Raw genomic sequence first — 17,631 nt, 5'->3', positions numbered from 1 at the left:
CGACACGTCTGTCATGACGAACAAACAACTTAAGTTCCAGCAGCGCTAAGAACTGAAAATAAACAAATATAAAAACAAGCTCTGAGGCTTAAACTTTCATATTTATAAAATCGAGGGAACATCACCCCGGACCAGAGATTTAGAAGCTTCCATCGGAAGACATCCATCTCGACCATCAAAGTCGATATAACCAGAGCAATCCAAGAGACTAAACTCCTAAAAAAGAGTTTCCGCAAGAACCCTGAGCTCCTAAAACAAAAACTATCCGAGACGGAATAGAAAATAAAATGGTTAAACGCACCAAAAGGATTCAAAAGTGTGTGCAAATGAACAGGTCCTGCCTGTGTACAACACAAACCCCCCATGGAGCTTGGGACTGGGATTCTATAACTATATACATAGAGACGATAAAGGAGAGGATCCAACCCTCTCCACTCATCTAATCAAGATTTTTATCTGATATAGAGGACTGAGAACCACATGACTGATCAGGACTGGGAAACTCCAACATCGCCAAAATTTCTCTCAGTAGTAAACGTAGGCGTGCCACTCTAAGTCTAAAAGCCAAATCCTCCTCAGTCGGAGTAATCAATTCAGGCGATTCCGACCCCAGAGGTTCTACCTCTGAAGCCTCAGAGGGAACCCCACCCCCAGATGACAGATCTGGCACAATCGTCATTTTACACAACGGACCATGTTTAGGAGTGCACAGATTAACCCTTTGCTTCGTAGGTGGAAGAGGCAAACTCGCTAAAGCCATAGAGATGGCCAATGTGAAAAGTGCAGTAACCTCAGGTGGAAAAAAGTCTTTAGACAAAAAAGCAAACTGGCACCTACACCCCTAATGGCTGGGGCATTCACCACCTCCTATGACCCAGACAGGTAGAGAAATTAACTGCTCTTCGCAGCCACTCGGTCAGGAAAACGGAAATGAAAAAATGAGACATGACTACATCCAGTCACCTGGTGCCTCATGTAGGATCGCCCCTGCTGGAAAAAGCGCGTCAGCTTAATAAAACTGCGCAGCTCTGTAACCTGTATGTTCCGTATCAGCCAAAGAGCCTAAAAAATCTCCTTACACATATGCAGTCAAAATCACATAAACATGATTAAAAAGACCCCACTGTTCAACAATCCCCCTAAGGAGATATTAACCCTTGATTACATAAAGATAAAGGAGTCCCACTGAGACCCTGTCTTCTATCGTTAACATGTGTGTATAAAATGAAACAATCTTACCGGAATCCAATCCGTGGAACAGCAACATGGTTCTTCAAGTATGACAGATAGTAGCAGCGCCTCTGACATGGACTTGAGTGAAGAAAGCAAGCAGCGAAACTCATCAACGCTGATTGCTTATAGGAGCTGTTAATCTGAGTGGATGGTTTCGCAGAAAGACTCTCCCTGCATCTCCAGACTATAACTTTCATCAATGCTCTCACTGAGAGGCTGACAAAACTACTTAAAACTCCATTTCCATCCCGAAGGGCAGGTACCCCTCATAAAGGAACTACTACGAAAAAACTTCTGACACTTCTCTGTCAACCTCCTGTGACGAAAGGCAAAGAATGACTGGAGGATGAGGGAAGAGGGGGAGGTATTTAAGCTGTTGGCTGGGGTGTCTTTGCCTCCTCCTGGTGGCCAGGTTCTGTATTCCCACAAGTAATAAATGCAGCTGTGGACTCTCCCTGTATTTAGAAGGAAATTAATCACTAGGAACATATTAAAAGGGGAGAAATTTTACAGTGTGATGTCCTTTTAAGCAATGCTCATAATCTGTTTTATGGCAACTAAAATTAAATACCTGCTTTGATTAAATGGCGTACGTACTTAGTGCTCAACAAAAAGCACACACCTAACATGAAAGAAATTCTTTCAGTTTCACAGATTTTATAACCAACATAACTTACATAAACTTCTGTTTGTTGAGGCCTGAAATTCCAGTGTAAGCTGGCATGTACATCTGCATTAAAAGTGACTTTAATTACACGATATCTGACTGGCTCCATGCTCTCAATCTGTTCTGAGCTATGTCCAGCTACTGCTGTCCCACCAAGTCCAGTTGCCTGAATAAAAAAAAAAAAAACATTAAATAGTCAGACAGGGTTTATTTACATTGTTTGACTTCTCATATGCTTCTAGAAAAGTGTATTCTTTTTTTCAATACAAGTGGCAGCATAAAGTCTACAGGTAGCTAGATCAACCTCATTTTTTAAATGACTAATGATTTAGGGAAATTCAATATCTGCTTGACAATCTAAAAGAGTGGATATTAATGTTTAAAGTGACACTCAAAATCAAACTTCAACTTGAATGATTCAGACAGAGCATGTAATTTTAACCCTTTAAGGACACAGCTTTCTGTTTGCTCAATTGTTTTATGACGGAAAAATTCCGTCATATGTCCTTAAGAGGTTAAACAACTTTCCGATTTACTTCCATTAACAAAATGTGCACAGGTTTTTATATTTACACTTTTTGAGTCACCAGCTCTTACTGAGCATGTGCAAGAATTCACAGAATATATGTATATGCATTTGTGATTGGCTGATAATAAATAAATCTACTACTCATTTGAAGTTCAGACTAAGTGCTATTGCATTGTCTTGTTATTACGAATTTGTTGATTATGCAAATATACTGTATTTAATGGTCCTTTAAAAATAAAAATAAATTAGAATTAGATCAGGCAAGCCTTGGTCTACGTAACCGCAGAAAAACAGATGACACTAGAAGTATTCACAGAGGCCTGTGAAGGATCCGGCTACGTGAACCAATTGTAACACACCAAGGAACTGGTCATATGTTCATATATGGATTACTGGGATGCTGGTGGGAGCCGTATAATTTCCTTCTATATGGGGTGTAGTGATGCAGTCAAAAATTAACTTTCATGATTTAGATAGAGCATGCAATTAAGCAACTTTCTAATTTACTCCTTGGAATCTTTATTTGTAAAAGCAAGAATGTAAGCTTAGGAGCCAGCCTATTTTGGGTACAGAATCTGGGTAGTGCTTGCTGATTGGTGGCTACATTTAGACACCAATAAGCAAGCGTAATCCAGGTGCTGTACCAAAAATGGGCAGGCTCCTAATCTTACATTCTATGATTCTTGCTTTTTCAAACAGTATTTAAGGGGAGAATGTGTGTGTGTGTTTTTTTTTTTTTTTAAATGACTTCTCCCAAGATGGAATGTACACTTGCTATGTATTTTCCTTAGTCTGCTTTTTTTTTTTTTTAATGACCAAATCAGTATGTTTAGACAAGGCATGTGCATTCATATTCTGCATTCATTTTAGAAACCTATGTATAGGCAGCGACATTCCGCTCTTTTCAGGCACTGGATTTATTAGTGTAAAAGTGTAACACAAATATCTAGACTTACTATATAAAGGGAAGACTCCCCAGTGCACTACTGAAACCAGGCTCACTAAATCTGTATTTGTAAACCTGAGATGTAAGCGGATCTCAAATTCTGTGACCCCCTGATACACAAAGATATGATCTTATGGAAATATCCTAAAGTATCCCGTTTTTTCCATCTCCTTCTTTGCTACCTCACATGGTATATTATGTTGTTTAATCAGAAAAAAATACAACAAAAACAAAGGCTGCCCCAAATATATAAATTCTCAGTCATACTTTTATGATTACTCACTAATTGCAGCATATAAGCCTATTCTCTGAGGTGCACAGATAAGACCCCATGTATAATGATGCCCTGACACACATAGGTATATCCATTTCCCCCATGTACACCAAATGCCTTAAAAAATGCACAGGTAGATCCTTCCCAAGCTGCTTCATCTATTCCAATGCCCAAACACACATCTATAACCTCCCCATTAGTGCTGCACGATTAATTGCGGATGCAATTTTAAACCGCGATTAATCGCCGTGGTTTTAAAACCACGAGTATGCGATTTTTAGCCCTGCCCCATTTTAAGTCACCTATGACGTACAGGAGGGCCGCCGACTTGCCATGCCCGCCTTGCAACATTGAGCCGACTTACGGGGGAGCGCTGTGGCTGATGCCGCCGGTTACAGGGAGGGGGGCCGACTTACCGGGGTGCGCTGTGGCCGATGCGGGTTACAGGGAGGGGGGCCGACTTACCTGCCACTTACTTGACATGCCCGCCTTGCAACATTGAGCCGACTTACGTGGGAGCACTGTGGCTGATGCGGCCGGTTACAGGGAGGGGGGCCGACTTACCGGGGAGCACTGTGGCTGATGCGGGTTACAGGGAGGGGGGCCGACTTACCGGGGAGCGCTGTGGCTGATGCGGGTTACAGGGAAGGGGGCCGACGTACCGGGGAGCGCTGTGGCTGATGCGGGTTACAGGGAGGGGGGCTGACTCACCGGGGAGCGCTGTGGCTGATGCGGGTTACAGGGAGGGGGTTGCACTGTGGCTGATGCGGGTTACAGGGAGGGGGGCCGACTTACCGGGGTGCGCTCTGGCTGATGCGGGTTACAGGGAGAGGGGCCGACTTACCGGGTAGCACTGTGACTGATGCGGGTTACAGGGAGGGGGGCTGACTCACCGGGGAGTGCTGTGGCTGATGCGGGTTACAGGAAGGGGGTTGCACTGTGGCTAATGCGGATTACAGGGAGGGGGGCCGACTTACCGGGGTGCGCTCTGGCTGATGCGGGTTACAGGGAGAAGGGCCGACTTACCGGGGAGCACTGTGACTGATGCGGGTTACAGGGAGGGGGTGCGCTGGGACGTATGTGGGTTGGGGGCTGATGGTGGTTACAGGTGATGCTTATAATGTTAAAGGGGGTGCTTATTGGGGGGTTACAGTGGGGACTTATGTAGGTACAAAGGGGGGCTTATGGGGGTTACAGGGGGTGCAGGGTTACAGTGGGAGCTGATGGGGCTTATGTAGGTTGCAGAGGGGGGCTTATGGGGGTTACAGGGGGTGCTGACGTTAAAATTGCAATTACATTTTTTTTCCCATATCGCCCAGCCCTACTCCCCATGTATACCCAAGCTCTTACACGTAAAGGTGCATCTATCCCCAGCTGTCATATGCATTCAGTGTCTTTAAAGGGACAGTATACTATAAAAGTGTTTTTCCATTAATGCGTTTTCAATTACTTTTTTTTTTTTTTTTTCCCAACTACAGAGTATAAAATATAAGAAAATGTGCTTTTTAAGGTTTATCTGTGTATATGAATTAGCCGATTTTGTGTTTTAAATCCGCAACCTAATAAAATGGGTTGAGCTTGTAGGTATAACCAGATCTCATTACTTTATCACATTGTGTACATATAATGCTTTATCTTATATCTGTCTGTAAACCAAAGACCAATACGTGGAGAGGACAATGGAAAATTCACATTTTATTACCTTATCTCGTCTATACCCCACTGGGTGTGTAATTTCTACTGCTGGCTATGTTTACACAGCTTATCTATAGCTTGGACCTAAGGCCAGAAACATTCAGAATAAAAATAAAATAAATAAATGTATGTTAAATTATGCAATTACTTTGTGCTTTGTATAGCAGAAAATGTTATAATATTAGAGAGCATTACACTGCCACCAACCTGGCTTCTTTATAATGCAAAAGAACACTGTATTCCCCATACTCAATCACTGTTATAACCATATTACCATGTGCCCAAGCTCATACAAGCACCCATGAGTACCCCATGGTAGGGAAGTAATGAGTTATAGGTAGATCTCAACAAGACAAACTGATGCTTCGGTGACATGGTAACAATAGCCTATGTTGGATTTTATTATCATCAATGTTTAATTGTACAGTGCCACCAAATTCTGTAGTGCTAGGTAGGAGAGTAGTAAGTAGGGGTATGCAGTGGCTAGGATTAGTGATAAGATACATACACATAGACTAAACAAAACAAACTAGTACAGGAGGACGAGCCCTGCTCTTACAGGCTACAGGTTGAGGGTGCACATACATAAAGTTTAGGGTTGCTTTTCACGTGGATTGTACATGCAACAGTGAGACAAGAAAGTCCAATATTTATTTTGGTTATGTTGGAAAGTTAAATATGTTAGAATATCGCAGACCACATTTACAGTGACGTGGTGACAAAACTGATGGTTACTCTATGGATGTCAGATAGTGCTTCAGTACATTGTTTAGTAATATGGTGAATCCCCTTTGTAATCTTGTGGGTTAAAGGGGCAGGAAAGTAATGCATGTAATTTTATGTATATCCAACCCCTTATATGCACAGGTATAATCCATCACCTAGTTGCATTATATATGCCAATGCCCTTATACACAAATACACACCTGCCTCAGTTGCATTATATATGCCAATGCCCTTACACACAAATACACACCCTGCCTCAGTTGCATTATATATGCCAATGTCCTTATACACAAATACACACCCTGCCTCAGTTGCATTATATATGCCAATGCCCTTATACACAAATACACACCCTGCCTCAGTTGCATTATATATGCCAATGCCCTTATACACAAATACACACCCTGCCTCAGTTGCATTATATATGCCAATGCCCTTACACACAAATACACACCTGCCTCAGTTGCATTATATATGCCAATGTCCTTATACACAAATACACACCCTGCCTCAGTTGCATTATATATGCCAATGTCCTTATACACAAATACACACCCTTCCTCAGTTGCATTATATATGCCAATGCCCTTACACACAAATACACACCCTTCCTCAGTTGCATTATATATGCCAATGCCCTTACACACAAATACACACCCTGCCTCAGTTGCATTATATATGCCAATGCCCTTACACACAAATACACACCTGCCTCAGTTGCATTATATATGCCAATGTCCTTATACACAAATACACACCCTGCCTCAGTTGCATTATATATGCCAATGTCCTTATACACAAATACACACCCTTCCTCAGTTGCATTATATATGCCAATGCCCTTACACACAAATACACACCCTTCCTCAGTTGCATTATATATGCCAATGCCCTTACACACAAATACACACCCTGCCTCAGTTGCATTATATAGGCCAATGCCCTTACACACAAATACACACCTGCCTCAGTTGCATTATATATGCCAATGCCCTTACACACAAATACACACCTGCCTCAGTTGCATTATATAGGCCAATGCCCTTACACACAAATACACACCCTGCCTCAGTTGCATTATATATGCCAATGCCCTTACACACAAATACACACCTGCCTCAGTTGCATTATATATGCCAATGCCCTTACACACAAATACACACCCTGCCTCAGTTGCATTATATATGCCAATGCCCTTACACACAAATACACACCCTGCCTCAGTTGCATTATATATGCCAATGCCCTTACACACAAATACACACCCTGCCTCAGTTGCATTATATATGCCAATGCCCTTACACACAAATACACACCCTGCCTCAGTTGCATTATATATGCCAATGCCCTTACACACAAATACACACCCTGCCTCAGTTGCATTATATATGCCAATGCCCTTATACACAAATACACACCCTGCCTCAGTTGCATTATATATGCCAATGCCCTTACACACAAATACACACCTGCCTCAGTTGCATTATATATGCCAATGCCCTTACACACAAATACACACCTGCCTCAGTTGCATTATATATGCCAATGCCCTTACACACAAATACACACCTGCCTCAGTTGCATTATATATGCCAATGCCCTTACACACAAATACACACCCTGCCTCAGTTGCATTATATATGCCAATGCCCTTACACACAAATACACACCCTGCCTCAGTTGCATTATATATGCCAATGCCCTTATACACAAATACACACCCTGCCTCAGTTGCATTATATATGCCAATGCCCTTACACACAAATACACACCTGCCTCAGTTGCATTATATATGCCAATGCCCTTACACACAAATACACACCCTGCCTCAGTTGCATTATATAGGCCAATGCCCTTATACACAAATACACACCCTGCCTCAGTTGCATTATATATGCCAATGCCCTTATACACAAATACACACCCTGCCTCAGTTGCATTATATATGCCAATGCCCTTACACACAAATACACACCTGCCTCAGTTGCATTATATAGGCCAATGCCCTTACACACAAATACACACCCTGCCTCAGTTGCATTATATATGCCAATGCCCTTACACACAAATACAAACCTGCCTCAGTTGCATTATATATGCCAATGCCCTTACACACAAATACACACCTGCCTCAGTTGCATTATATATGCCAATGCCCTTACACACAAATACACACCCTTCCTCAGTTGCATTATATATGCCAATGCCCTTACACACAAATACACACCTGCCTCAGTTGCATTATATATGCCAATGCCCTTACACACAAATACACACCTGCCTCAGTTGCATTATATATGCCAATGCCCTTACACACAAATACACACCTGCCTCAGTTGCATTATATATGCCAATGCCCTTACACACAAATACACACCCTTCCTCAGTTGCATTATATATGCCAATGCCCTTACACACAAATACACACCCTGTCTCAGTTGCATTATATATGCCAATGCCCTTATACACAAATACACACCCTGCCTCAGTTGCATTATATATGCCAATGCCCTTACACACAAATACACACCTGCCTCAGTTGCATTATATATGCCAATGCCCTCACACACAAATACACACCTTGCCTCAGTTGCATTATATATGCCAATGCCCTCACACACAAATACACACCCTGCCTCAGTTGCATTATATATGCCAATGCCCTCACACACAAATACACACCCTGCCTCAGTTGCATTATATATGCCAATGCCCTTACACACAAATACACACCCTGCCTCAGTTGCATTATATATGCCAATGCCCTTACACACAAATACACACCCTGCCTCAGTTGCATTATATATGCCAATGCCCTTACACACAAATACACACCCTGCCTCAGTTGCATTATATATGCCAATGCCCTTACACACAAATACACACCCTGCCTCAGTTGCATTATATATGCCAATGCCCTTACACACAAATACACACCTGCCTCAGTTGCATTATATATGCCAATGCCCTTATACACAAATACACACCCTGCCTCAGTTGCATTTTATATGCCAATGCCCTTACACACAAATACACACCCTGCCTCAGTTGCATTATATATGCCAATGCCCTTACACACAAATACACACCTGCCTCAGTTGCATTATATATGCCAATGCCCTTACACACAAATACACACCTTGCCTCAGTTGCATTATATATGCCAATGCCCTTACACACAAATACACACCCTGCCTCAGTTGCATTATATATGCCAATGTCCTTACACACAAATACACACCTGCCTCAGTTGCATTATATATGCCAATGCCCTTACACACAAATACACACCCTGCCTCAGTTGCATTATATATGCCAATGTCCTTACACACAAATACACACCTGCCTCAGTTGCATTATATATGCCAATGCCCTTACACACAAATACACACCTTGCCTCAGTTGCATTATATATGCCAATGCCCTTACACACAAATACACACCCTGCCTCAGTTGCATTATATATGCCAATGTCCTTACACACAAATACACACCTGCCTCAGTTGCATTATATATGCCAATGCCCTTACACACAAATACACACCCTGCCTCAGTTGCATTATATATGCCAATGTCCTTACACACAAAAACATCCTGCCTCAGTTTCATTATATATGCCAATGCCCTTACACACAAATACACACCCTGCCTCAGTTGCATTATATATGCCAATGCCCTTACACACAAATACACACCTGCCTCAGTTGCATTATATATGCCAATGCCCTTACACACAAATACACACCCTGCCTCAGTTGCATTATATATGCCAATGCCCTTATACACAAATACACACCCTGCCTCAGTTGCATTATATATGCCAATGCCCTTACACACAAATACACACCTGCCTCAGTTGCATTATATATGCCAATGCCCTTACACACAAATACACACCTTGCCTCAGTTGCATTATATATGCCAATGCCCTTACACACAAATACACACCCTGCCTCAGTTGCATTATATATGCCAATGTTCTTACACACCTGCCTCAGTTGCATTATATATGCCAATGCCCTTACACACAAATACACACCCTGCCTCAGTTGCATTATATATGCCAATGTCCTTACACACAAAAACATCCTGCCTCAGTTTCATTATATATGCCAATGCCCTTACACACAAATACACATCCTGCCTCAGTTGCATTATATATGCCAATGTCCTTACACACAAATACACACCTGCCTCAGTTGCATTATATATGCCAATGCCCTTACACACAAATACACACCTGCCTCAGTTGCATTATATATGCCAATGCCCTTACACACAAATACACACCTGCCTCAGTTGCATTATATATGCCAATGCCCTTACACACAAATACACACCCTGCCTCAGTTGCATTATATATGCCAATGCCCTTACACACAAATACACACCCTGCCTCAGTTGCATTATATATGCCAATGCCCTTACACACAAATACACACCCTGCCTCAGTTGCATTATATATGCCAATGCCCTTACACACAAATACACACCCTGCCTCAGTTGCATTATATATGCCAATGCCCTTACACACAAATACACACCCTGCCTCAGTTGCATTATATATGCCAATGCCCTTACACACAAATACACACCCTGCCTCAGTTGCATTATATATGCCAATGCCCTTATACACAAATATACACCCTGCCTCAGTTGCATTATATATGCCAATGCCCTTACACACAAATACACACCCTGCCTCAGTTGCATTATATATGCCAATGCCCTTACACACAAATACACACCCTGCCTCAGTTGCATTATATATGCCAATGCCCTTACACACAAATACACACCCTGCCTCAGTTGCATTATATATGCCAATGCCCTTACACACAAATACACACCCTGCCTCAGTTGCATTATATATGCCAATGCCCTTACACACAAATACACATCCTGCCTCAGTTGCATTATATAGGCCAATGCCCTTATACACAAATACACACCCTGCCTCAGTTGCATTATATATGCCAATGCCCTTACACACAAATACACATCCTGCCTCAGTTGCATTATATAGGCCAATGCCCTTACACACAAATACACACCCTGCCTCAGTTGCATTATATATGCCAATGCCCTTACACACAAATACACACCCTTCCTCAGTTGCATTATATATGCCAATGTCCTTACACACAAATACACACCTGCCTCAGTTGCATTATATATGCCAATGCCCTTACACACAAATACACACCTGCCTCAGTTGCATTATATATGCCAATGCCCTTACACACAAATACACACCTTGCCTCAGTTGCATTATATATGCCAATGCCCTTACACACAAATACACACCTGCCTCAGTTGCATTATATATGCCAATGCCCTTACACACAAATACACACCCTGCCTCAGTTGCATTATATATGCCAATGCCCTTACACACAAATACACACCCTGTCTCAGTTGCATTATATATGCCAATGCCCTTACACACAAATACACACCCTGCCTCAGTTGCATTATATATGCCAATGCCCTTACACACAAATACACACCCTGTCTCAGTTGCATTATATATGCCAATGCCCTTACACACAAATACACACCTGCCTCAGTTGCATTATATATGCCAATGTCCTTACACACAAAAACATCCTGCCTCATATATATATATATATATATATATATATATATATATATATATATATATATATATATATATATATATATTATATCTTACACACATTCCCTGAAATGTCCTAAATGTTCAAATGCCATAAAGGTGAGAACCTTCCCCCAGTTAGTTGTCCTGTGGGTGCAAATACATAATCACCTATGTATGTTAATTAGTTTAAAGTTACAAGTACGACCCCTTTCCTGAGTGCCCCAAATACACCAATGCCCTTACCCCCGTGCATGCCAATGTGTCACAACAGCCTCCCTCCAATCGTCTCATACATGTCGATCCCTCAATATTAGTGTCCCTTGTGTAAGACATATAGCCTGTTGCCCAGGGTTACTTGCCTGGCAGTATAGCCGATACAGTGGCACAGCAGCATAGGACATCCCCACCATTCCTACCACCGCCGCAGCCACGTAGGTCAGCACGGTTTTATTTCTATTCTTCCACTCCTGCTCTTGTCCTCGGGTATACGGGTTACGGCTCTTGAATCCCCTGAGCTGGTACTGCAGTACGGTTGCCCGGGCCGGGCACTGCCGCGTTGACCCCCAAACATGACCCCGACACCCCAACCTTCCCAATAATAACAGCATGTTCCCGTGTCAGGAACCGACCTCCGTGGGATTTCGCGACTCGCGAGATTTCCATCTTTACTCGCTGAGGCTCTCGGCGATTTCCGGAGAGAGACTTCGGCTGCTTCCGGAAGAGGTGCTGGGGTTGGGGAGAGGGATGTGGGTTGTTTGGTCCTGCGTGTCCGTGGGTTGGCGTGGGATGTTTGGACACTGAGACAAGGTTCGCAGGGAAGGTCACAGACGGACTTGACAGTGCTACTTTAACCCTTTGTCTTTCAGGAAGAGCTGCAATGTATTGTTGGTCAAGTGGTTTACAGCTCTGCAAATAAGGGTTAATGTCGCACTGTATTGCGACTTGTCTGCTGCATATCGTTAGGTCAGGAGGGTGTTTAGTTTTGATAGTATTAGACGTCAGCCATTGTCTTTGGCATTTGCAGGAGCGGGGGTGGCATGGGTGCTAAGTAAATGTCGCCTGGGTGGCAATGTCTCTGCTGTGCCATGATAGGAATATAGCTCCTATGCTGGAATACTGAAGGGCATCCCTATAGATGCTAGATAGTGCATAGTGTAACAATGTGATGCAGCCGCTTTGGTATTCAGTGGGTTAAACCACAAACATTTCTTGCACCAGCAGCATAAGTGTAGGTTTGTCAGGTTCCAGTATTTCACCAGACTGTGTTTCAACAAGTTGCCCTGAAAAATATATGAAACTATTTTACACTTAAAAGGGTCACAGAACCTAATTATAAAATATTTTTGTTGTTTTATTATTGAATAACATCAGCTAACTAAACATTTTAAAACAAATTAACATCTTTTTGTTTGTGAATTGTTTGATTCAATTGTTTTTCAAAATCCAAACTCCACCCACCTTTTGCCTTATTTGGTGGAGCCAATCCAGACTTTGTCTTCAGACAGCAAGGCATGCTATAGTCATCATATTATTAGTATAAAGCAGTGGTTGTCAAAAGTGTGAGGCAGGCCCCCCAGGGGGCACTAGAGCATATAAGGGGAGGCGCAGGAGCAATGACTGTGCACTATCCCAGGGTTCAGAAACCTTGGCACCCTAAATGTTTTGGAACTACATGTTCCACAATGCTCAGACAGCCTAAAGAGTATCTCAGCATCATGGGAAATGTAGTTCCAAAACATCTGGGGTGCCAAGGTTGCTGACCCCTGCACTATCCTATGGAAACCACAAGCAGCTGCTGACTTTGGCAAAACAGTATAGTTTTGTAAAAGCTGACAATTATATTTGCCATGTTGTGGTGGAATAAGGCAAAGGGTAGGATGTAGGTGGGATAAAAGCACTGAGGTTGAAATAGCTCGGAGACCATTTGTTGTCTTGATCAGTAACTTGTGTTTAACACAGGAGTAACAAAGTTCAAATTGAAATGTGAGTAAAGCTCTTTTGATTGACAGAATCAGCTCTTGAGAGCTGTGTGTGAACCCTGGATCAAAGGAAAATTACACAAATTATAACTAAGAATACATATTACAATTTTCTTTAAAAATAAAAAAAAATAAAGTAACATCTATTATGGGGGTGGGTGCTATATTGTAAATTTCATCAGAGGGGAGGCTAACCGCTCAAGACTTTGAAAATCCCTGGTATAAAGTGAATTGTTTTGCAGATGTTCTCTGCTAAAGCCAGATAGGGAGAGATATGTATCAAGGTTAGCCTTGAGAAGTCTACAGTGTGTATTTCCACCTCTGAGTATTAGAAATTTCACAATTATTAGAGCGATATTACATGAAAATAGGACTAAGTAAATAAAGTATAATGCAAAGTAATCTCAAGGTGTTTGCAGTCCCTTTAAAATGGGGTCAAATATGACAACTGCTTTTGGTATATGTCTAATGAGCTGTAGATATATGCCCATACTATCCTTTAGATTACAACTGGCAGAGGAAAGTACACAATGGAATCGGATCTGAGGGCTGATTATTACTGAAAGGGACATGAATCACATTTTTTTCCTTTGATGATTCAGATAGAGCATGCGGTTTTAAACAACTTTCCAATTGACTTCTATTATCTAATCTATTCTCTTTGCATCCTTGATTGAATGTTATACCTAGGTAGGCTCAGAGGCAGCAATATACTACTAGGAACTAGCTGCTGATTTGCGGCTGCACATATATGCCTCTTGTCATTGGCTCACACTATGCATTCCTGCTCCCTCAACAAAAATTCCAAAGAAAAAGAAGCAAATTTTATAACCAATATAAATTGAAAAGATGTTTAGAATTGTATGCTGTATAGAATCTATCTGAATCATGAAATGTAAAATATTTTGTTTTATGTCCCTTTAACATACCTCTCCCCAGATCTCCCACTGATTTTCATAATGTTTTTTTTAGTGACAGCAGGTAATCCTACATATGTGACAAGTCTACCCTTTAAGTCCTGTCTTCCTGTTTCTGATCACTAATTTGTAGAAGCCAGTCAATAGTTTATACAGATATGTAAAATATAATAACAACCCATTTGAACAATTATGCCTAGTTTAGATTTGCCAACATTTAAAAACAAAAAACAAAAAAAAACACAGTCCATCACAATTTGCATGCTTAACCTCTTAAGGACATATGACAGAATTTTTCCGTCATAAAACAATTGAGCAAACTGAAAGCTGTGTCGTTAAAGGGACATTTTATTATTAGGCAAATATTTATTGCAAGTTGTGTATTTAATCCCCAGCAAAAGTGTTAAGTACATATCTAAAGTTTTACTGAGGAGCTGCAGTCCATTACTGCTCTCAAGAATGACATGGCGAGTGAGCAAATTGCAAAGCATTTTTGATATCACTCCATTTAAATAGAAATAGAGCCTTGGCTTTTATGGTTTACATATCAAAACTTTTTATTTTGTTTTAGTAGACAACCCAAGGTATTGATCTTGGCCGATTTTGGTATATTTTTTAGACCATATTCCCGCTAAATGCAATCATATTAAACAAATTGTAAAATTGTTCACAAACTTTCGGGTTCACACTGAAATGATTTACATACCGCTTGTGCAGTCATAACATAAATGTTGTAAAAGCTTCTCTGGGATTCCCATTTCAGCATTTTATCAGACATGCATGGTTTTGCCTTTGCTTTTTAGTAATTAGAAGGCCGCTAATTGCAGCTGCTCACCACACTTCTGAAATTCCTAGCAGTGAAGGAGTTAATCAGGTAGCTTGCAATGTTAAAGGGATATGAAATCCAAAATATGTTCTTCATGATTCAGAAAGATCATACAATCTTAAACAACTTTCCAATTTACTTCAATTATCTAATTTGCTTTGGTCTCTTGGTATCCTTTGTTAAAAAGTATACATAGGTAGGCTCAGGAGCTGGAAGTTAGCTGCTGATTGGTGGCTGCACATATACACTTCTTATCATTGGCTTACTGATGTGTTCAGCTAGCTTCCAGTAGTGCATTGCTGGTCCTTAAATAAAGGATACTAAGAGAATAAAATCAAATTGATAATAGAAGTTAATTGGAAAGTTGTTTGAATTCGCAATGCTCTATCTGAATCCTGAAAGAACAATTTTGTGTTTCCTGTCCCTTTTAAGTTTAGCTCTAGTATAAAGACTACCCTCCTAGTTGACACCTCCCACCCCCTGATACCTACCTGATCTCTGCCCAACATCTATCTTCACTCCCTCACCCCCACTGGTCACCCACCATCTTAGGTACTGGCAGACAAGTCTGCCACCATTAAGTTTTAGGGCACACTTTTTTTATTTTTTTTATTTAATTTTTTTGTGTATTATTTTCTGCAGTGTAGGATTACCCCTTATCCTCCCACCTACCTGATTCCTCCCAAACAGCTCTTTAACCCTCCCCCTCTAATTCTTTCCGCCATCTTGGGTACTGGCAGCTGTCGGCCAGTACCCAGTTTATATGTATTTATATAATTATTTTTTTTTTTTTTAATTCATAAAAAAAACAAAAAACTGCAGTGTAGCAGCCCCCCTCCAATCGATTTATCATGCATTGCTCCCCTCTCATTGTCCCCTTTTCCATAGTGTAGTGGATCCCTCCCTCTGTGTAAAAAAAATTCTGTTGCATAGCGATCCCACCTCACATACCACTAACTGCACCACCGCAAGCCGATGCAAACAGGGACACAGGGTTCCTGTTTGCATCAGTGATCTGATTCATATGGTAACGCTAGCGCTGTCATTGCTTCCTAACTATATGAAGACAGATGTCTTCTCCCTCTGTCCGCGGTCTTAGCTGTCGGAGCTGACTGCTGGCACTGCAGTATGAGGGAGAAGGTTTACGCAGCTACTACGTCAACAGGGTACGCAGAGCAAAGTATCCTGTGATGTAGTAACTACATCAAGGTAGCTTAAGGGGTTAATCACCCCAGTCATGGTCCCTAATGTACTATGCACAAGTAGTCAGTAGGGGTCCCCGTAACTTGCAATTACTAACCAAACAAAAGCATAGGCAGAAACAAATAGGAGTTTGCTGTTGACTTCTGCTTGTTCTTTAAATGTACATTTTGTTTTGCTAAATGTTTAAACTCTTCTCACAACCTTATTCATAAAGGAAAAATAATGCAGATAAAATTTGTTGTATTGTCACGGGATTCCCTGGCTGTGTGTGTGTTTTGTGAACATGTTGGTGAGTGTGTGTCTGAGTGTCATTTTTCTCTATGAGGATCGCACATAGCTAATTTTATGCCTCTTTAAATGTGCCCGCTCATTTTAGTCACTTGGACAAAAATTGCAAAGACCATTTTTTTTGCGCACACTGCTAAAAAATAAATATATAAATTAGAGGAATATTGCTTCCAGAATGCACACAGTGTATGGGGAAAAAGCCTTACTACATTGAGTTAGAGAGTGATTAACAATATCCACAAAAGATTAATTGAATTGTTTTCACTGATAATCTCCTCACTTGTGTGGTATATTGATGTCAGACATCCCAACCTGCAAAAACTAATTTCAGGGAGGTGGCTTCACTCGCTACTGTGCCCCTCCCTCCCAGTTATATATTGGACACCTTGAAACTCTAAATAAGATAGACTTATCTTTAAAGTAGCTTCCCACTAAAGTCACATTAAAAAAAAAGTAGCTTTATTGCACAACCACATACAACAAACCTATTTTCCAGTGATCGTACGCTTGTTGAATGCTTAGATATTTTAGAATACAAAGTTTAATTCTGTGCAGTAAATAAGGTAGTATTTGTGTTTTATTTTATTAAAATAAGTGGGGGCTTTTTGGTTACTGATGCATGCTTTGAGGGTCCTATAACGTCCCAGTAACTAAAGGCATTCTTTAAAGAAACACTTTTCCGGATTTGCGCCACATTGGATCATAGTACTTGGAGTTTCAGGGAGATT

At 41.3% G+C, this 17,631-nt stretch overlaps 2 protein-coding genes across 2 annotated transcripts in view; one reads left to right on the top strand and one right to left on the bottom strand.

Annotated features, from left to right (window-relative positions):
• LOC128654383 (cytochrome c oxidase assembly protein COX11, mitochondrial) overlaps window positions 1-12,351 on the bottom strand; it is a 28,359-nt gene extending 16,008 nt beyond the window's left edge. The window contains exons 1-2 of the mRNA XM_053708280.1: window positions 12,050-12,351; window positions 1,911-2,066 (exon numbers count right to left, since the gene is read on the bottom strand). Of these exons, the coding sequence (XP_053564255.1) occupies window positions 1,911-2,066; window positions 12,050-12,298 (405 nt within the window). The 5' untranslated portion in view covers window positions 12,299-12,351. The remainder of the gene's footprint in view (window positions 1-1,910; window positions 2,067-12,049) is intronic.
• The window catches only part of STXBP4 (syntaxin binding protein 4), a 736,191-nt gene continuing 730,872 nt past the window's right edge, over window positions 12,313-17,631 (top strand). Inside the window, exon 1 of the mRNA XM_053721597.1 lies at window positions 12,313-12,413. The gene's annotated coding sequence lies outside the window, so the exon portion shown is untranslated. The remainder of the gene's footprint in view (window positions 12,414-17,631) is intronic.

Source organism: Bombina bombina, chromosome 1, assembly GCF_027579735.1.
Source record: "Bombina bombina isolate aBomBom1 chromosome 1, aBomBom1.pri, whole genome shotgun sequence".
NCBI classification, from domain to species: Eukaryota; Metazoa; Chordata; class Amphibia; order Anura; family Bombinatoridae; genus Bombina; species Bombina bombina.
The sequence above is the reverse complement of the archived record's forward strand: the minus strand, read 5'-3'. Positions and strand labels throughout refer to the sequence as shown.